Source organism: Parasteatoda tepidariorum, chromosome 9, assembly GCF_043381705.1.
Source record: "Parasteatoda tepidariorum isolate YZ-2023 chromosome 9, CAS_Ptep_4.0, whole genome shotgun sequence".
Lineage (NCBI taxonomy): Eukaryota > Metazoa > Arthropoda > Arachnida > Araneae > Theridiidae > Parasteatoda > Parasteatoda tepidariorum.
The window spans coordinates 61,826,336-61,849,525 of record NC_092212.1 but is presented as its reverse complement, the minus strand read 5'-3'; the positions used below and the strand labels follow the sequence as shown (position 1 = coordinate 61,849,525).

Genomic DNA, 23,190 nt, shown 5'->3' with positions numbered 1-23,190 from the left:
AATACCATACTTGTACTTTTACTCGTTACTTTTTAAAAGTAACGTTGCCATATATGATTAAGAGTGATACCAACTATGACTGAAATCCTCAGCACAGTTTCTTATAGGTAGTTTTAGTTAACTACCTTGAAAATTTCACAGTTTCTTTTCGGTAGTCTGATCAAACTTCTATGAAAGTGACTTTAGAAAAGAACTATTTAATGATAAAATCTAGTAAAAATAAAAAAAGTGGTAGCAAATATATGTTTAAAATTTTTTTTTTAATTTATGAATATTGTTGTTTTTTATTTATTTGTCAACCACTACTGATTCAATTCTCAAACATATATGATAAATTTCATTCAGTTACTTATAAAATAGAGTTTGTGTTCATGCGCACAACTGGTTCACGTTTTTAATAGTCTGCGCAGACTACTTAGATGCAGTGTGGAGGCTATACGTACCACATGTGGAATTCTGAAAATGTAAGCATAATATTGCGTGGAATCAAAATTTTTTATTCCGAATTTTTTTTAGAAAAGAATTAAAATTTATTGAGTCAAGAAATAAAGTTGAAGTATTACTATAAAAACGTATTATTTTTCATTTTTCCACTTTTAGCCTTTAAACTTTTCAGACCTGATACTTTGGCCTGTACATCCTGGAAATTGGTAGCTAAATTCTGAAAAATATACATACTTATATATATTCATATCTGACAAAAATATTTTCACTTTCAAAAATATTAGTGACGTGAAACTGATTTAATAAAAAAAAATTTAATGTTAACTTAAACAAATTTTAAGCAGTCTTGAGAAAAGTTTAAAACCATTTTTCAAGTTTTTTCTCTTTTTTTTTCAAAGTTGTGGGTGCCTTGCATACGATGAAATATCCTATTGGTCATGAAGAGGAAGGATAAAAATTAGGAATTGACTGTTTTATAATTATCTGGATTTAATCATCTTAGAAACTTATTTAATAATCGGTCTCTATGAATAACTTTTGAACTATTTGAACAATCGTTACTGTTTTGGTGTCATTTAATTCATTGTGCGAAAATGGGTTGGAAAGAATGCCTTGATAGACATGCCTAGATAGCAGCATCAAAGATATTTTGAAGAAGAGATATTTAGCAAAAATTGTTATTTAAAATTGTTCTGAAAATATTATTCTTTAGAATTTAGAGCCTGTTAATTGATTTTAGAATTTTTTCTCACTCATTCAGCCCTTCTGTTGATTCAATTGTCACTTTAATTAATGAAGTGAGTATAAAATGTTTTAATTCATTGCATCATTCTAAAGTCAATCAATCAATCAATTCGTGGATATCTTCTCACGATTCGAACTGTTTCATTACCCCATTGGCGGTTATTTATACCGCCGTGATCAGAAACAACACATTGATAGATATATCTTTTCGAAGGAGGTCACTCTCCTTATCTCAGTATTTCCGCACCCTCAACATTTGACCCAGGCGGTCTAAAGTTGATTAACAAAAACCCTCTGTTGATATCTTGTTGATAATGCCATAAAGTGATGACTGGCGGTCCTTTGAGGGCGTTTGTGAAAGTTAAAAAATCAAACATTTTAAATTTAATAATAAAAAAGGGGGAAAAGAAGCAGAGAAAATGATCTCTTTTATATTGCTCAATAGATATAAAAGAGAGATTGAGCAACGTGAGATATTACTGCACCACTTCAAATGAAATCAATTACTTCAGCTGTAAATAAACAATGGTCTGTTTGTGTTTTAAGTTCTACCTCTATTTTGAAATGTATCTTGTTTTTAGCTTCCCTGAATTGTTTCTTTTTATCGTTAGAAATAATGTTGTTAATAGCCATTATTTTTGTTTGTTTATAAGTTTTATTACTGGTCGTGATGACTAAGATTCTATATATTAACCTTTAACTCACTGGCGTTGCTTTAAAGTACCGCTTTCATACTACAGAAAATAAGACAGTTTTAATATAAGCTTTTGAATCGATTGCTCAATAGGAAGATAATTCTTTTGTAAGTACATAAACTATGGTCTGCTTCTGCTAAAACTCCACCTTCATTCTGAAATGTATTTCAAGTTTCCCTGAAGTTTTTCTTTTTATCGTTAGAAATAATGTTGTTAATAGCCCTTATTTTTGTTTGTTTATAAGTTTTATTACTGGTTAGGATGCCTAGAATTCTACACATATTAGCCATGCATCCATTTTTCGACGTTGCTTTAAAGTACCGTTTTCATATTACCGACTATAAGACAGTTTTAATAATAGCTTAGGAATCAATTGCCCAATAAGAAGATAATTCCTTTGGAAGTAAATGAACAACGACCTGTTTCTGTTAAAATTCTACCTCAATTCTGAAACGCATCTTGTTTTGTGTAACAATGAAGTTTTTTTTCGTTGTTAGAAATAATGCTATTAATACACATTATTTTTGTTTGTTTATATAAGTTTTATTACTCGTCGTGACAACTAGGATTCTACATATTAACCTTTAACTCACTTTTGTTGCTTTAAAGTACCGCTTTCATAATTCTTAAAGTATGAAAATGATAAAGCATTTTAAATACGAGCTTTTAAATCAAATATTGAGTTGCTTAGTTGTAAATTGCTAATTATAAATTACTTTAGTTGTAAATAAAAAATGGTCTGTTTGCGTTGAAGAGCTACGTCTATACTTATATGTTTGCTCAAAGTACCATTAACCGATTCCTTAATTTTGATAGACCTATTAAGAGTGTCATAAGAATCAAATTTTTTAAGTCAAATTGAAGTTATAAAACGTAAATTTTATTACCATTTTAAATATTAAAAAATAACAAATTGTATTTAAATAAAAATGATTAAAGTTAATGGGTAGAAAAATATAGCTACTTCGCCAACCCTTATAAGCACGAGCAGCAGATTAAAACATCTAATGCTATTCATGAAATTTATTTTTATGATCGACAAAAATTTAAGATTTATAATTAGGATATACACCGAGGAGCCATTACATTATGACCACCCTGCTAATATTATGTATAACCACCTTTAGCCCTCAAAACTGCTAGTACCCGCCGTGGCATTAATTCCGCAAGGTGCTGATAGGTAGTCTGAGGTATCTGGTACCAAGCGCTCCCCAACTGGTCCTGCAATTCCCTCACATTCCGAGGGGGTAGCGTGGCAGCACGAATTTGGTTTTCCAAGTAGGACCACAAATGCTCTATTGGATTAAGGTCAGGTGAATTTGGGGGCCAAGGCATGACTTGAAAGTCATTGGAATGTTCCACGACGATTCGACCCTTATGACATGGTGCATTATCCTGTTGGTAAACACCATCCCCCGCAGGAAAAACTGTTGCCATGATTGGGTGAACCTGGTCTGCAACTATGTTCAAGTAGCTTACAGACGTCAGGTACTGTTCTATGAGGATTATGGGTCCTAATGTGCCCCATGAAAACATTGTTCTTAGGCGAGAAACCATGAAAACCTGGGCGAGCTCATTGTTATAGATGGAGGGTGGTCATAATGTAATGGATCTTATGTGTATACGTTAATATAAATTTTGCTGCCACTGAGAAAAAATTATCTCAATGGTCCTTACTAGCTGTCACCCATGTTATTTTTGCGAAAATCTCGATTTTATCATACATTGTTTTTACTTCTCCAAACACTGCTCTTATGAGTGAAACTTTTACCACCAAATTTTTATTTTATCAAAATTAATAAAATATTCTTTAAAAAAAAACAAAAACAAATGCATACAAAAATGTTTTTATACCTATTAATGTTTTCACATAAAATAATGAATATTCACAGAAGTCCTCAAGAATGTAAGAATATCAATTTTGGACGATTGAACTGCGAAGTAACATTCTGTTAATTTTATTTTTGTTGTTTGCCCTCATATTTTCTAGACGTTCAAACATATGCGTTGCTCGCCATATCTTGCCAGACATCAAAGAATGCAAGCAAGGAATGGTTACTCTTGAAGAAAGACGTAGTAAGAGACATCAGCGAATGGCAGCAAGCAGATGGAAGTTTCGGCAGCATCCATAGCACTGGTTTAGCTCTACAGGTATGCATTAGAATATAGTTGTTACTTAACCCTTTCGAAGGCTGTGGGAAGTATACTTACCAACACTTTTTTACCACTTTTAATTTAAGTTTCCATTTGTGAATAACTTCAGCTTTCTTGAAGTGCGTTTGCTTTCTTGAAGCAAAATTATTCCACTAGACTATTTCAGCTTTCATATAAAAGAGTTTGACAAAAATATATTTTTTTGTACGGCAGGCACTGAGCATTCGTTCTTCACCTCGAAAAATGCTGGAAGTGTTGCTTATTTAGCATTACCCAGTGGGCACCTGTGAACCTAAGTCACGGAGGCTAACAACATTACCCACGCCGCACTGCCACAGATAGCCGTTTATAGGGTGGGACACATTCGCACATCACGCAACCGAGAACTACACATAGAGAGAAACATTCATGCCCTGAGCGGGATTCGAACCCTCAACCATTGGCTTCACAGTCAGGCACGCTGACCGCTCGGACTCCTAGCCGGCTTTGACAAAAATATGGAAACACTTTTATACTAACTCTATTTAACAAAAAACAATTCTTTTAGAAACAAACGTTTTGAAAGATTTTACACGGCAAAACTTCAATCCTGGCAAGATCATAAATCCCGGTTCGTGAATCAGTCATGAATCAAGATCATGAATCAATCAACTATGCAAAACTCGGATTGATCAAAATGAGGAGTTAAAAGCCTTTTACCTTTTCCAATAAGCAAAACATTTAAAAAAAAACATTCCTATAAAAATATTGCAATCCTATTGAATGATTACAGAATTGGTGGTACTAAAAAAGAACAAGTTATTAACTTTCTCTCCTCAATTTGGCCTATCCGAATATTGCATAGGGAAAAATGACACCCTTTCTAAAAATCTTCAAGTAATATCTTTAAAATCGAGTTGATAATTTTTTCATGTAAATTATCTCAAAGCATTTGCTGCTAAAAAAGATAGTTTACATAGAGTTAATATAGAAGCGTTTCATCATACAGCGTGATTTTAAAGTGGCGACGCCATCTGGTGTTAAAAAGTGATGTTTTAATGCATCAATTTTTTACCTTCTAGTTCCATAACGGGTCACCACATCTCTTCACAATATGTCCGACTGATTGTTTTTCTGTTACACCACATTTTTCAGGACTGCGAAATTTCTATGCTTTATGGAAAATTTCTCTCAGTGGTAGTTAAGTCTATGCTTTAATGCATGATTCTTAGTTTTGTAAATTGGATATAAAGTTATTTCCCCCACTCCTATAACATGTGAAAACATTTTAAAAGTATAATATGTTAAAAGTTCATCTAAAACATAACTTTGTTTTAGCTCTCTCGATCGTGGTAAAGTTTTTAAAATTTTGGCAAAATTACAAAAAATTCTGAAAGTTTTTATTTTTTAATTGTCATTCACAATATAAAGTGTTTTTAAGAAAGTGCAATGTTGTCCGCCCTACACATCAACAAGTATGTCAACAAAAAAAATCTGCAAGGAAAATTATTTTCTGCGCAAGTTTTTTTTAATGTGGTAGAACATAAGAAACCTAGAGCCCCTGAATGAAAGTAATACACTATACCCACTATAGAGGAGCCTTATTATGACCTATCTCGATGCATTTATTAAATTAACTACTCAAACTTCCGCCAAGGGACATTATCAGCATTCCCCTTGGGTAGCCTTAGCCATTTTTTTCTCCCCCCCCCCGACTAGATACCACTTTTACGACATCAGCTGCAGCAGGTTGGAAGTAAACCCTTTCTGACGCGATTTGCCCAGTATGGGAACTAGTTCTAAACCTTGCTTTAAATAGTTTACTTGAAAAAATTCTTATGCTTTTAAAATTCTATAGGCAGGAAAAAGAGGAAGGGGAAAATAATTGGGTGGGGGTATGTGGTAGTGAAGGGAATAGCTTTTTCTTACTATTTTTTCGACTGTTATTTGGCAACTGTATCTTCTAATGTTCTTTACCAATTTTTAAATTTTTTATAATTCATCAGATGAGGAGCGTCGTGTTTTGGGTGCTCGAAACATATTACACTTTTTTACATTTCGACCATAAAGCAAGATTATTTTTTTTTTAATTTTCGTTTCAGTTTCTTGAAATTATTCGTTTCAGATAAAAAAATAAATAAATAAACATTGTAATAAACTTTTTTTTTATCGGTGTTGAATTGCCGACTTATTTTTGCGTTTGAAACTATCAAAGTGTTCAATTCCGTAGCCTTGTAATTTTAAACCTATCTCAGACAACAAGGAGACTCCTACAACAATCATTGGCACAACTTCCTGGAGGACTTCTTTGATAGAACTAACTCGCGTTTGCTATGCTCGGAGAACGGAATCACGAAATTCTCTAACGGTTAGCCAGACGATGAAAGAAATCTAAGGTAATATTGTACACATAAGTCAATCGTAAAATATTTTTTTAGGCTCTCATAGCTGCAGATGAGCTTGGGTCAGAGATGACAAAAGTCCGCGCAATGACATATCTACTTATGCAGCAAGATTGGCAAGGTAGCTACGGAAATGATCTGGACAACTATTACGTACTTCCGGCTCTCAACATGAAGAGTTTAGCCTTACTGCATAAAAGAAGCTGCAAGCATCACACTTTTACACCACAGGGTATTGGTAAGTACAAGCTGTATTTAGCCTTAAATATATCGCTCATGGGCTGCAATAGTGGCACAACTAAAAAAACACGCGTTTCGGACTAAGAGCTGGTGTAAATAGAAAATACACATTCTTTCAGCAGCAATACTAGCACAAATCATAATTCAACTTGAAGGCAATCTTCGTTTAAGCACACTGAAGCATTTCTTATGCATTTTCCTTAGCAATGAAAACTTTAAACCCACTTATCTCAAAACTTGATTTTTTGAGTTGTGCCGCTATTGCAGCCCATGAGAGATATCTTGAAGGTATATTTTTCCTAAATAGTTATTGGACAGAAGATTATATAAAGTTATAATTTCTTAAAAAGGTCCTTAAGAGCTAAATCCTTAAGATCTTGAGTCCTTATTCAATAGGTTCCCAAGCTTTTTCAGCCTACCTCTCCCATGTAAATGTTGACTGCCACCTATCACCTTCCCCCTAAACGTTGACTGCGACGTCACCCCTATTTTCTTTTTTTCTGAATTGTCGTTAAAAAGCTGAAAACTGAACTGAAAAAAAAAAAATGAAAATATAATGCAGTTATAGATTCATTACCTAAAAGAACAGATATTTGAAGAAAAAAATTATTAAAACAGGAGTGTACTTACTTCTTTTAATGGAATCTCTGGAAGAATTGAAAACGTGGATAGAGTTAAAATTTGAAAAATTCTGTTGTTCATCTTTACAATGACTGCTTTGTGCTTTCAGTTAAAGCTTGAATGTCAAGCTTTATGTTTTTCAGAGATCCCCTTTCAAGCAAATGTTAAACTGTTCCGACAATTTGTTCTGAAAGGATCTGGAAGACAGATCTCCGTTTAACTTGAGGTTTGACGAGGACGCTTTTAAACTTTATACTTCGACACAGGAATCTTCAGTTTATTAACATAACTATAAAAAAATAATTTTTCAGTCAATTTTAATACAAATATTTATTAAAAATCACGCCCTTTCGATTTTAATAAAATAAGATAAATTATTTACTTTGTATAAGATTTTAATTTAATTTTAAATTTATGTACTATCTAAATTAATTTTCGTGGATGCGGTTTTTGTTAAAAGAAAAAGTACCAGTAGAGAGAACATGCGTGGTTTGTCTCGCTTTACATAATAAGAATACAACATAATAAGAATTCCAAACTAGCATTATTTATAATCATTGTCATCTGCTTACTTTATTTTTTTCCCTAAGTTATGAATAACTCTTTTAATCACTATGAAATCAAAAGTTATTCAGAGTGGTCCGTTTTTTTTTTGTGTGCATTGTACATAAGTTGAAAACAAATAAATTTGAAATGAAAACTAAAAAGAACTGTATAAGTGTTGTTGAAAAGCGCGAGGGGAAGTTCTAATAATACTTTTTATAAATGCGTGTCCTTTTCATGTTTAATTCCATAAGTTATTACTAGAAAAATTATGAATCTATATTTTTTTTTAAATTTTGATTTCCTTCTTTTTGCTTTTAAAATTTTTTATAAGAGTAACAGAAATTTTAAATAAAAAATGGATTATTGATAGAAAAAAAGTCCTCACTACCGAAACTACTCAAGTTCCGCGGGACACCATTTTCGAACTTGTTACTTTCACCCTTACATGAGTGAAAATCAAGACAGTTTTGCTGTCACTTTTTTTATTTTGTTTAATCATTCTCCACTTGTGTCTGCCAGCTTTTGCACCAGCATCTCACCATGGATTCAATTATTCTTACATCCGGAAATTATTGTAACTGCCTAGGTTAAGAAAATTGATTTATTAAATAAATTTATTCTTAGAGATAAACTGGTAATTTTAAAATATTATTTTTTTCATATTTGTATGCATTTTTATTTTATCGAAGCAATTCTGATTAACTAAAATATATGGATTGATTTTTGTTTACTGAATTACTTCGAGGTTGACGTTTATCACCTGCTATTGAATAACTGTCCGTATTGCAGAAGAAGAATTCTTAGCTATTCTTGAAATCAGATTTTTAACTAGAACAAAAAAATTTAAAATTTACGTAATTAATTAATTCTATACTTAACTAACCTTACTTAAAATTCATCAATGATCAATCAGTTACTATCTCTATTAATACTCTATTATTATTGAATATCTTCATTAATTTCAAGATAGTACAGTAAAATTAACTCTTTTTTTTCGGAATAATTAACACCCAAGAAATTTTTGAACAAAAAGCTTTGTTGTGTAATGGACAATTACAGTCCAATTTTTTTTTTTAATTTTAATGCATTCAGAATCCCTCAAAACTCCCAGAAAACATTTTATTACTTTTCTAAGAAGGCTATTTATTTAGTTATTTTCAATCAAAAAACGCTTACTTTCGTTTTCGCCTGAAACGGGGAGTCACGTGATTATTCACGAACTGACGTCACACGTGTCCATCTGCCGTTCACTTACAATAGCTGTGCTGTGAAAACCAATACGTTCTTGCTTTCGTTTAAATTTTCTAATTAAATTCAACCATTTTAGATGGTCTAAAGCTATCTGTATAGAAAATTGCGCCTTAATATCGCTTAGTAAAAATGTGGATTTGATATAACGTATTTTTATAATGTTAAATTTCAGTGGTACCCACTGAAACATTGTTAATACTTGACGAAATTTTCTAGCTCGGAATATTTAAGATTTTTCAGTTCAATAAAAAAAGTGCATGGTATTGCTTATAAATGATGCGTTATAAATACAAAATAACTTCGTTTTTTCATTTTTTAACTATAATCTTAGTTTTAAAGTTTACTTCAAGTTCATTTGGAAGATTTTTTTTCATCTTAAATGAAAGAAATGTTGGATCAATTTCTTATATAGAATAAATAGTTTTAGATTTTAAAATGTAGGACAACTTAAGTTATTGATAATTTTTATCTATTTATTCTAGCGTGAATTCAAAGCATGTAATTGTATTCTTAGCAGTAGCCTCTTGTGATCCCAGTAAAACTTTAAATTCATATATATATATATATATATTCCTGCAGATTTTATTAACTTTACTTTAATTGCCTTAATCTATGTTATAAGAGTATTTGAAATCAAGCATATGCATTTATTTAGTTCTTTATTGCAGAAATAGGAATAAAATTTTATAAATGCATATAAAAATAATTTTTCGCCATAGCAAAGTTCCTATTTACTCAAAGAATAAAAATATTGAGAAAAAATATCAACATTACTGTTTATTTTTTAATTATTTAATAAATAATTAAGAATGTGCATTAGAATTTCTTTCCATTTTGTATAAGTTAATTTTTTATTTTTCTTCTCTAGCTTTAGTGAAACAAAAACTTCCAGCTTAATGATATTCGCTGAAATTTTGTGGATAAATAAGTTAATTAGATATGGATAAATGAGAAATTAAGTGAAATTTTAAGTATAACTAGATTATGGTGATGATGATGGTCAGATATATTTCAATGGACTAGATTCTTGAAAGTGTTGATACGTTTTCGGCTATACCGTATGCATAACCTGAGATTTTTTTAAAACTATTTTATTAAATTTTTTTAAATTAAAAATGTATAATGTATTAATTTTACTATTTTAGAATTCTTCATTGCAAGCACTGACAAATGGCTTGCAAAAATAAGGAGAGAAATTAACAATAACCATACTTTATTAATACTATATTGCAGAAAAAGGAATTAAAATTTATAAATTTAAAAATAAAAATAATTTCGAACTGTAACGGAATTCCAATTTAAGCTAGGAATAATAAATATAAGAGTTACTGTGTATTTAAATATTCAATACATAGTGAAACAAAAAAAAAAGATGACATGAACAGCATTAGTAAATATTTACTTAAAAAGAAAATCCTTCAACTCTAGTAATAAATCAATAAATTAAAGAAGCAACATTAAATTATATTATTTGAATTTTTGATCATTAGCACATAGATTGTAACGCTGATGGACTGATATTTTTCAATGGACTAGATTTATGAAAATCCTGATTTGTTTTAATACAATAACGAATTATAAAATCATCCATCCTATAACCAAGTCTATAAAATTTCTATCCAATCTGCGACTTATTTTAATTAAGTAATTAGGTTGTAAGGAAGCATTATTTTATTTTAAAAGTAAGTGGAATAAAATAGTATTTTCTATGAACGTTAACACTACTGATTTCAGCCGAAAAGAAATGTTGATTTGCTGTAAAGAGCTACATAATCATTTCTTCAGATATTTTAAAGATAAATAACAACGTTTGATGTTTTAAAATCTTTCTTTCATTTTGCACACACTCTCAGAACCGTAAATTTAATTCATGAAATTTTTACTGATAATTTACAAAGGATGTTCATACGGTATACGTGATATCAAAACTAAAAGAACATTGAAATAGCCTTAGCGGATGGAGACGGCACGTTTCCCTTCGGCACATTTGACGTCATAACCAATCAGGGATCGTTTTTGATTGCATCACTTACGGAGGCCTCTTGGGGCAATTTAAATGTTTAATAACTAAATAAATTAACATTTGCCGAAAAAAACAATCAGATTTTCGGTTTCAGGGGAGAATTTCCAATAAGTTAGGTATGAAAATAAAAAAATTATGATATGCTGTAATTGTCCATTAAATGATACTCGAAAACTCCCCCATGTTCCCTTCTACGCTACTCTCTTTTTTGAGGGAAATGGGGATGATTTGAGGGGTAGATCAGAACTTCTTCTAGACAGACAAGTGAGGCATATTTTCCAATAAATTTCTTTCACGTTGAATGGGATGAAACTAATTTCGAGTTTATCTGGCAAATAGTTTAGAGTTTATAAGTATTTTCGATACAAAATATACAAATTTGTACTTATACCTATTTAAGATATGACAATGCTACTTAAACAATCGAGACTATGTTTTTTAGTAGTTTTTCAGGTTAAATCACATGAGACAATATGCATGTCAATAGAACTAACAGTTTAGAAGTTGCAGAAGTTCTTAAGTATAAAAAGTATTAATTTAGACGCATATTTCGGTATACACTTTGCATAGCTGTCAAGGAACTGTTTAAACATAATATAAGATATATTTTCCCATGTAATTTTTCACACTGAATCGGTTGTATAATCATTCCCGAGATGATCAGATTAATAGTTTAGAAGTTACAAACATTTTATATATAAAAAAAATAGTGCGTGGAGTCCCTCCGCGCGGAAGAAGTGAAACTTCGTAATGTGGAAATGAAAATAGGAAGGGGTAGAAATTGATTTTGAGTGATATCATATTGTTTCTTTAAGACAAACTTTATTAACAATGCTTACAATTCACAATTGTACGCATCNTACCATTTATCATTACCAATCCAAATTTGTCTTTAACCCTTTCGCGCCGACTGTCACAAATACGTGCCAGCATAAAACCGTATCAAACAAGGTAAAAAGATAAAACTGGTAATCAAAGTAGTTCTTTAGCAGTTTATTCGTGGGTGGAGTTATAATTGTTTGATTTATTTAATTCACCATTATTTTGTTCAAAATAAAACAATTTAGTTATACTTTGAATTAACATTAATTATATGTATGATTAAACTAACAATAATTAAAGTAAAAGCAAAGTAAGTCTGTTAAATTAGCAACGACTACATTTAAGTTACCGTTTTTTATTTAATTACAACTTGATTCTGATTTTGTACGAATGCTTTTCTGAATCAACCGTCCCCAAGGGGTTAAGGAAGGTTAATAATGTTTCAGCTTCAGGTAACGAGAAATTCACATTAAAATCTCCTGCTAGGATCACAGGCCGCTGGTTGCCATGGTAGCGTTAAACGTTTAACGCAACCTTGTTGGAAGTCGCATTAGAAGTTTCACTTCAAAAAGTATAGTTTTGTTCTGGCACTTATTTATAAATCTTGCCTAGCTATACAGACAATTGAGGTATTGATTCCTGTGTATTGTATGCAGAGATGCCAACTGCTGCGGACACTCCAAAGTAATAAATAAAAACGGTAATTAACTACACACTAAAATTTGCAAATAGTTGACTATTATTGTTAACTTTTTGAAAAGTTTAGCTTAACTTATTATATAAAAGTGGCAAAATTTATAAGCCTTCGAATTATTTAGAAATAGTGGTAGATAAAAATCTGATAAATTGAATTTATTAAACCTAGAATCACAATTGATAAACTACCACTTTAAAGTATTTATTTGCTGTCCGGAGCAAGTCGGCATCTCTAGTATGTAGAATGATGTAGATCCTTATGTATGTAGAATGAGATCAAACACGAAAGAGCTAATGAAAAGAGCTAATATTTCAAAAGTTATTTATTTATTTTTTGGTATAAAATTGATCATTTTTGAATTGTTCTCACTTATATGAAGAAAGCCCTTTCAACTTCTAAACTATTTGTCCGATCGTCTCGGAATTGGTATCATATCCAATTCAGCCTACAGATATTAAGCCTATTGCTATCATACAATTCATTTGCTACATATCGCCAAAAATTTGGAATTTAAAAAATATTTTATCCTAATCACCAGCATCAATATTTTTCCCACCTATCGCCAAAAATTAGGAATTTAAAAAATATTCTATCCTAATGACCCAGCATCAATATTTTTTCCTACTTATCGCCAAAAATTTGGAATTTAAGAAATATTTTATCCTAATGACCAGCATCAATATTTTTACTACTTATCGCCACAAATTTGGAATTTAAAAAATATTTTACCCTAATGACCAGCATCAATATTTTTCCCACCTATCGCCAAAAATTAGGAATTTAAAAAATATTTTACCCTAATGACCAGCATCAATATTTTCCCCACCTATCGCCAAAAATTAGGAATTTAAAAAATATTCTATCCTAATGACCAGCATCAATATTTTTACTACTTATCGCCAAAAATTTGGAATTTAAATATTATTTTACTCTAATGATCAGCATCAATATTTCTAGAAGCTGCCGTTCACCCGTCTCGAAAAGACGAGAAACAGATGCTTGTCCACTATTCCTTGTGGATTGGAGGAGACAAAAATGAAATTCAAACTGTCACCCTTTCTTTACCCCGGCGTTCCAACTTCCTGGAGGTCATGGCCGAAGCTGAAAGAGTCAACTCTCTGTTCAAGTAAGTCGAATTCATTCATATTTCTGATACTCGACCAGAATCACGTACTCATGTACACCTGACTCATCGGACTTGGCACCACTTCAAAGCTTCAATCAAATTCTTTGACAGATTGGTGTCTGGGAAATAGTTCAGTTTGCGCCTCTGTCATAATTCCTCGGAATTAATCTTTTATAATCTAATCGTTGACTAGAAATGATTTGAACTGAGAACAGGAAACTGTAGATTTGAATTAAATAGCCATGGACTTGTCAGAAAAGAAAGCCATTCATCATGGTTTCCTTTTATTCTGAATAAACGGTTTAAATGAATTCATCGCGGAGGACTAAGGGGAATTTTTTACTTCCTTTTTGATGTTGCCGCTAGGGTTCCATTACTATCGCTTTTTGAATTGAGCACAAAAATTAAATCATGCTTTCAATTTTTATAAAAAGTTTGAATAAAAGGATTTCCACGTTTTTACACATTTATAATAATGAAAAGTGTAAATAAAGTTCATGTAAGTGCTAAAAGAAGAATATAAAAATATATTTCCTAACCTAGTGGTCGCAAAGGTATTAATATTATAAAAAGTTAGAATTAAACGAATTTTATCCACTGCTACACATAAATTATTTAAATGCGTACATAAAAGATCAGTCAGTCGCATTTTATAATTTTACAATCATCGTTGAACAGCCGACCCAATTTTGGGTTTACGACTACTAATGTTCAACTCCGTCGCCTTGCAATTTTGAGCCCAATCCAGAAAACTTCTGGATCAAAGATTGGGAGATATTGGCCTTCGTTCGAAATTTTATCAATATATATTTGTTAAAGAGTTTACATAATATGACTAAATTACTGATCGGAGAAAGTACATTTTTCATCTATAGAGTTAGTACTGTTATTTTATGCTAATACAATTGTTAGTGATGTTCATATTAATACATTTGAAAGTAAGACATTTTAAAGTAATGTTCACATTATTAAGAACATTTTTAAGTGATGTTCAAATTGAAACATTTAAAAATAGTGTTCATAATCTTACAAATTATAGTGTCTTCATTTTACAATTGTGATACTTTTCACCATTTCTAAAGATAACCATTTAGTAAATACAGCATCAAAACTATAAAACAACCTTCAAATCTATTGTATAACTTCAACCCCTCAGCACAGTCAACGTTTAAAAACCAAAGAAAAAAAAATGCTTTGACAATTTTAATCACCATTTAGTTCCAAATAGTGAGATGTTTCCATACAAGTCCTAATGACTTCGCACTAATCTCATTTACAATCACGCGTATCAAGATGAAGAAGTCCCTCTATTAAATGCTTCATTTTTTGAGTGGTAAAATGTGAAACCTCGACATCTTACGATGTCTCTTTATACAATAGATGAGGCCTCTTGGAAAGTGAGGTAAAAGCGCTCTCAGAAAGACAGACATTGATTCTTTTCCTTCAGAATTGAAGAGTTCTTTCCTGACCGCGTCAAGGTCGTCTGATCTTGTTGACACTGATTATTTAGGGTCCCCTTTTCACTGGAGCTATTGTTCCGGCCCTTTCACAGATTTAAAAAGGTTCTTATTTTTACTCATTAATGTCATCTGCTAGAATAACAGTAACTGCGCATAAAACTTTCTTCTCTTATTAATGGATAAGTTGGATCAACTGACCATTTGAATCTTTATCTTATTTTGAAATTTTTTGTGCTTCTTTTTGTTCTGTTTTAAAAGAATGTAACAGTTGGAATGTACAAGATTCTTCTAGATGAATTGATAAAAATTAAGGAATTTTGCACTTTCGTTCTGCTGGTGCACTGTAAAAAATTCCAGATCAAATTACGGTAAAAAATGCCGGCAATCAAGGAGCCAGTACTTTTTTATTGTAAAATTTTACGGAACAAAAGATTTCTGATATGCATAATTTTTTTCAATAATAATTACTGAATCGTTGTAATTAAACAAATATTGCAAAAATTATGATAGGGGAAGTAACTGAGCTGTATGGTTGTAAATCGGTACTGGCTTCTGATAGAGTGGAATGATATAAGGTCTTGAGATCGGCTGTAGTGTTTATGGAAGAAAAAGAATAAGTGAAGCATTGGTATAAACAGTCGCTTTTCATCATTTCCTTTTAATACGTTTTGCATTTTCTAAAACCGCGATATAGTTTAACCAATAAATGTTCGAATTTTATATTTCAATAGCGTAAAAAAAGCTACGGAGTGCTGCACAGCTCGGAACTGTTTGCAAGCAACGTAACCAACAACCATATCTTAATTCTTACCAACCATAGCCGAAGGGCATGCTACTTAACTGTCAACTATGGATTTGCCAACTGAAAAACGCTATAAATATGCTTGTATATAAACCTATACGTTTTTTTTTTTTTTTTTATAAACTTGTAGATTCAGACAAAAAATAAGCTAAACTTAAAATATTATTTTGAAAAAAATCTGCTGTTTTTCGAACAAGAATAAATGTAACAAAAAATTTGTTTCCGGTATTATTATTGCCTGAGGCCGGTGGTCCCAAAAATAACGGGCGATTTAAGAAATAAAAGAGAAAGAAATGAATGATTCGTGGCGTTGGAAACTAGGAAATTGTTTCACCAAGTATTAAAATGATTTGGCGCTGTTGAGTGAAAAACCCATAATTTGGTGTTTTATGAGAATAAAATCTTTCAGAAATGAATAATCATATGCTGTCAACCATAAGATATTTTTGTTCGGCTGTCAGTTAATTTTACCCTTAAACTGTCTGCACCACTTACTTGCTTCAAATGGTGGTAATATTGAAGACATTCTTTTATGGCTTTTATCAGTAATTACTAGCGCCAACTGTTGACAAACTTTGTAATTATCTAGGAAATTTAGTAAGAACTGGTTTTCTGTGCAGAACTGAGCAAGCAGTACATTTCTATTTCCTTCTGTTTTTCTTCTATTGATTTTAAGGGCGCTGGTTTGTGAGAACGGGAGTTCGAAACTAGCCGGCCGAAGACTTCCTATGTAGTAAATGGTGACTGGGGCACGTTAAATCTGTCGGATCACAAAGTCCTCCATGTTCCTGGGCATACTGAATTGCAGATTGATCGTTCTCTGGATCAGGTCAAAATTACGATCTGTGGATGAATGAATGAATGGATGTATAAATGGGTTCGCCCTTATATACGGATGTGATGTATAGATGTGACAGAAGTCGAGTTCTTGACCATAGATGGCGCCACTGGAAAACAAGAGCTATAGCACTATACCTTAAATGGCTGACGACAACAACAACATCTGTTCTTTCGGAATACTCGCAAAGTCCTATTAATCGTCCTTCTATTATTTTCATTAAACTAAAATAAAATATACGTCTATTTGTGTTTAAATTGAAAAAAAATTTGTTCATTGCAAAGTATTTCTATTTTTGATAATGAAGCATTAAAAATATCTGGTTTTGCAGGCACAATGCGTTGACTACAGGAAAAGGAACTGCAGTAAATTCAATTGCTGGTCGTGCATCGGACATAGAAAAAAGCATATATTGGACGCTTTACAGAAAAGTTCCTCTGCCATTTCGTCCTCATCTATCGAATGTCACAGCAACCGTGGCGAGATTAAAGCTTTTCGGAGCAAAAAGATGGACAAAAGGTAAGTTTAAAAGCCAATTTTAATTATCTAAGCAGTTATTATATTCTGGAGAAGAAAAAGAAAGGTTCAATGCTCGATATGATGCATTGATTTTTAATTTAATTTTATCAACATGCGTTCATTCATCATCTCCTACATCAGAAAGCCTCCACATGGATTTTTCGAAATAGTCTGGTCAGAATACTTAAAAATTAACCAGTTATGCGCATGAAGTCAAATTCTATTTTAAAAGTAATTGAAAGAAAGTTATCATATATATTTGAGAATTGAATCTGTAGTGGTTGAAAAGTAAATAAGACAAACCAATCATATTCAAAAATTGAACAAATTTTTATCTGATCAGACTACCTGTAAGAAACCGCTTGGAGGCTTTCAGTTATAGGAGGCGTTGGTTCATTACAATGAGCTCCCCTCTTTCTAAATAATGGTACCACTCTTTAAATCTTTTGACCGAATTTTATAAATTTAGTTACGAAATCAGGCTCAAAAAGGTATTTTCTTAGAGGAAGTATACCTAGAGACTTAAAATACTCCAAGCATTGATACAGGGTTTGGGCAAAAATTTGGAAACAATTCTATGCTTAACTGTATGCAAACAGTATTTCTTTTAACAGCAAATGTTTTGGAAGGTTTCACACGGAAAAACTCTTGGTAAAATTTGAAAGATCATGCTTGAATCTTTTAGAAACGATGTCATATTTGTCATACGTCTTGAAATGACAGGTCATCAAATGACAATTCTTGTAACGATTCTCCTTTTAAACACAAATACTAAATCAGGTAACTAACACACGTATAAAAGAAATACTTCTAAAGAGAGTCTCAAAACACAACGTTGTGAACCAAGTGGCTTCAAAATACACCGGAAACAGTGACCCGGAAGTATAGTTAGCCGAGAGCTTGCAGCGCTCCCTAGTGTAGACCTAACACCATCCATAGGCTATAGGCGACAGTCAGGGAAGCATCCCCGAGGATTGATCCGGAGACGTACCATCGCAATTTTCTCATTCGTGGAGCCACTTCCTCAATTTAGACATAGATCTGAAGGGTAAAGATCCCTGTACCCATGGGTACTGCTCAAGGACTTTACAAGCACATAATTTACAAGCCCGTGTACCACGTGTACTCGCTGGGTATAAGTGGAGTCGAGGACATCGGTCCCTCCGGACTGAAGTTCAATTTCTTAACCACTAGGCAATCGCTAACCTCAAAATATAAATGAAATTAAAAATATCATTAAAAAAAAATCTTTTGATTTCCGAACAAAACTGATTTCCGATTTGAAATTTCCAAACCCGACTTAAAGAACATCAAGTTCAAGTACTTACATAAATGGAACAAACAATTTGTTTCCCAGTGTAATTTGTTACTAGGAACAGTCAAAACTGTTTTTACTCCCCATGAAAGAAAGGTTTAAATAAAATAGTTTTGCTACTAGTTTTTCATCTTTTCCTATCTACATTCAGCCCTGGATTGAAATACTCTATTAAACCTTTTACAAGCCAACAGAATGTCACCATAATTTTTATCAACTAGTAAAAGGCGTCTTAATGAAATAAAATAGTAAAGCAGTGTACGAAATAAAAAAAACATAACGCCTATTAATTTTTATTGGATTTTCATGATCTAAAATGCAACATCAAGGCTAACTAATCGTAAATATCACTGGGTAAAAAAAAATTGTTGCATTTGTGTAAGTACTTGATCTTATCTAATTCGGGTTTGAGGTCCCTGCGAAGCAGAGAAGTGAGGACTCTTCGTACTGAATTTTTAAAAGTCCTAATTGGGAATATATTATTAAATTACATACAAACTCTAACTTGCAGAAAGAAACCGATTGCAGATTTAAAATCAACGATACAGAAGAATCTAAGATGAGTTAAAAAATCTCATGCAAAAGAACTGAAAAATGTCCCCCAGTGTAATCAATGTAGAATATATTTTAAGTTTCAAGATTGATCCGAAAACGTACTGTCTCTGAAAAAAAGACACACCTTTTTATCGCTTTGATGAATTGCTTTATGTTGCTAACATTTTTGATAACTTTTCAGTGCTTTTAAAAAGGTGAGTTTAAGTGACAATAGCTTTAAAACAATTAAAACTATATTCATTCCTTTTCTTTACCATTTCAGATCTCAAAAAGCTTCATCCTAGAGACGGAGAACATCTTGCATACTGGTATAAACCTTATTTGTAGAAATAGAATTTTACATATTATGACAAAATAAATATTGTAAGACAAAACCCATTTTGAGCAAGAAGAAGCAGGCAAGGTCTGCTAATTTCTGTCAATTTGTGTGTGAGTTTTGAATTCTTATTCGTTCACGAATATGTTCTGGTGAGGAATTTCTTGATGCTGTACGAACTTGAACAATTTGAATTCACGATTTACCCTTGACGACATGGATGCTAAGCCTAATTATGTGTGTTTTATATTTATTTCGAAGGATTATATTATGTTGATTGACTAATATGAAGAAACCAAGTTTGCGATAAATAGGAACCGATTTTGCTTAGGGTTTAAATTGCAAAGTAGCATAACGGTTGATGGTTTCTTAAAATGTCAAAGAACTTTTTTTTCAATGGAAAATGTCTTCAAATCATTCGAATTATTCTTGACTTCGAATTGAGTGAAAATTAAACATGAGCGATTTTAAAAAAATAGTTCAGCATTCAGTCAGCAACGAGGAAATAAATTCTCCTTACTATTCTCTATCTACTATTCATAATATTTATATCTGCTATTAATTGAATCGGCTCAAATCATGAATTTGGCGAAAAGTTTCACCAATGAGTAGTGAGTGATTATATGGCATTAGGTAAATAATAATGATAATCCTTTCTTAGGTTTGACTTTCTGGCGTCATTTTTATTCAGTTCTCATTGGTGCTAGCTCAGGAATTTAGCTATTAATTTTGATTGTTGAAAGGATGATAAAATGCTAATTGTGTATGAAATTAAATTGTAAAAACTAATATATGTAATTGAACTAAATGGATAGAACGTATTTGCGTTTAAAGCACTAAGTAAAATGCGTTTGTAGCATCATATCATTCAATGGTAATATGGCAAGTGACTTCTCGTATAGATTTATTTCGTTAAAAAGAATAATGTGCGGTGATGGTCACAAATATATTAAAATGTCACAGACTGTTTCATTATCGCCACCAGCTATAAGAATTTGCAAAATTTGTGGGGTAGCCTCAAGATCAACGTATGTCTTCACAGCTAGTTAGAAAATAAAATTTACCCCACAAAAAATAAAACTCAATTTCATCCAATCAAAATCTTTATTAATGTGTCTACTGAGTTATGATGGTTACAGTTATTGACTTGGGTTATTTCATTTAACCTTCAGTGATTGACTTTAAGAGAGAAAATGTGGCCTAGAGACTAAAGTTGAACTACTAGGAGATCTAATCACAGACGCGCCCAAGTGCCTATAAGGGTGAGCAACGTACAAGTTCGTAATTGAAGTTGCAAGTCTAAACCGAATTTTTAGCTTCGTATATTGTGGTATATGTGTATATTTTCATTTAAAGAAAAATCATTGCTCTTGCAAGTGAAATTTGATGTATACATTGTTCACGTTTGTTAAATAAATCGTTTTTATTCGTCGTGTGTTTTATTCGCTATTATTAATTTGGATCTTTTAAAAACATATCAGTTTATAGCGAGAGTATTTGAAATTTACAGAGTTAGATCTGTAACACTGAAGCAAAGGAGAGCACTACGGATCGCTAAAAAAATTGTTAAAAAAAAAAAAAAAATAGTGCGTGGAGTCCCTCCGCGCGGAAGAACTTAAACTTCGTAACCTGCGACGCTAATTGTAGAAGAATCAGCAGTCGTAGAAGGATCACTAGTTCTATTCAACGACTCTTTTTCCTGCTCCGCTCGCTTCCGTGCTCTGTAATAACGGTAATATTGTGCATTTTTACCTCGTGGACCTCTTGAACCAGTGGAAGTGCTTGTGGTTGCCTCATCGTCTCGCCCTGGAAAATGTATTTGTATTAATAATGTATGTGAATGCGTCATAATGTAATTTCAGAAGAGAAAACCTAACAATCAATTGATATTCACAAGAGACGTACCTTGACATAACCTTAAATCCGTCGCATTGTCCGTGGGATTGTTTTCACTCATTTTTTACAATTGTTATCCACTGAATTTGAAAATAAAAAATACTACCCTATTAAATTATATGTGTATCAAAACAAACGAAAAAAATATTTATAGAAAAACATGACTTTTATTATTTTTATGCTAGTGAGAACCAAAACAATATGGAAATGAATGAGGGAAAACTGGATCCTTCCACGTGATTTCCCGGCCAATAAAAATGTAGCGTTAAACGTTTAACGCAACCTTGTTGGAAGTCGCATAAGAAGTATAACTTCCAAAAAAAAATAATAATAATAATAACGCGAATCAGGAGAGTTCTTAAAAATGTGTTAAAATATTAATGTTTGTTATATTTCCCCCCCCCCCATTTTTTAAAATTTGTAAGACTTGTGACGGAACTTTGAAAACGAAGATCTACTTTTTAGTCACAGATCCGGCACGACTCTTCAATTCTTGTTAGAAAATAAATTCGAATAAATATTCATAAAATTTCTGCAATTACCAGTTAAATTTTAATATGAAAATTAATAAACATTCAGTAACATTCGCAATTTTAAATTCGTGAATTAGTGTTAAATGTGCTAAGAAGGATATGACGAGCTGGGCCATTTTCTTAGCTTTTACTGAAATATTTGCTGGAGATGTGAGTATTTTCTAAGTATTTCTGTTTTTCAAATTATTTCTAGAAAACTATTTTTTTTTTTTTTTTTTTTGAGACAGAGTCTCGCTGTGTCTCCCANTTTTTTTTTTTTTTATGTTGAAAAGTAAAATGTAAGTTTCGATTAAAATCTGATTTCAAATAATCGTTTACTTCACTAACAGTGAATAAATTGATGATTGAACACAATTTTGATTTTTTTTTTTGGTAAAAGAATCCAAGGTTTCGATCAAAAATGAAATTTGCATATGTTATTTTCTCCGTACATTTTGCATGTAATAAGTATACTGGAAAAGACATCCAAGAAGAAAATTTTTTCGCGATGCTTAGTTTTTTGAGATGGAAAATCAGACGGTTGCAGAAATAATTATAATAACCGTATATCCACGATGTGTATAGGCTGCTTACAACATATTGCATAAGATATTAGGTGCCGCAAATGGGTGAACACAAGTAACGGAAAAAGAAAATGTACTGCTTGTTACGCTCTACAAAGGAAAGATTTAGTTAAACTGTTTGTCAACAGATGGAGTTGCTGAGTGAAAACTACAAAACATTGCTTTTAAAATAACCACCATATTCAGCATCAACGTGGGGATACAATCAATAACCGCCCGTGAAAAAATTTCAGTTCAAATGTTCTGAATGTCTGTAAAAACATTGTTTAATACTCTCATAGTTAACAGCGCCATCTGTTGAGGAACTTTGTAAAAAATTTAATTAAAAAATTGTTGATTTTCTAAGCAAACCATGTGTAATCTGCCCCTTTTCCTTTGATTGATTTTTCAAAACACCGGTGATTTTTGCGACACTTAGGTAGTTATTTGTGGGACATAATTTCACAACCAATTACAAAATGATATTGCATAGAATATTTCTCCGAACATAAAAAAAAAGTATGCGTGACACACCTAACATACACGTGTTCTTGTTTTTACACGCATTCCAGAATCAAATCGTTTTTAGTAGCTCAGATCAAGTTCTTATAAGATTGTCATAAATAGATTAGCGAGTTTACTAGAAAAACGAAACATGAGCTGGAGAAAT

General features: G+C 31.8%; 2 protein-coding genes across 3 annotated transcripts in view; both read left to right on the top strand.

The window, feature by feature from the left end:
• The window catches only part of LOC107450603 (uncharacterized protein CG3556), a 67,494-nt gene extending 46,514 nt beyond the window's left edge, over window positions 1–20,980 (top strand). For both annotated transcript variants that reach the window (XM_016066435.3, XM_016066433.2), the window contains exons 6-10: window positions 3,874–4,034; window positions 6,455–6,656; window positions 13,576–13,744; window positions 17,176–17,363; window positions 19,496–20,980. In XM_016066435.3, the coding sequence (XP_015921921.1) occupies window positions 3,874–4,034; window positions 6,455–6,656; window positions 13,576–13,744; window positions 17,176–17,363; window positions 19,496–19,560 (785 nt within the window). In that variant the 3' untranslated portion in view covers window positions 19,561–20,980. The remainder of the gene's footprint in view (window positions 1–3,873; window positions 4,035–6,454; window positions 6,657–13,575; window positions 13,745–17,175; window positions 17,364–19,495) is intronic.
• Window positions 20,981–22,108: 1,128 nt separating this feature from the next.
• The window catches only part of LOC107450600 (chromosome bows), a 190,303-nt gene continuing 189,221 nt past the window's right edge, over window positions 22,109–23,190 (top strand). The window contains exon 1 of the mRNA XM_071184999.1: window positions 22,109–22,128. The gene's annotated coding sequence lies outside the window, so the exon portion shown is untranslated. The remainder of the gene's footprint in view (window positions 22,129–23,190) is intronic.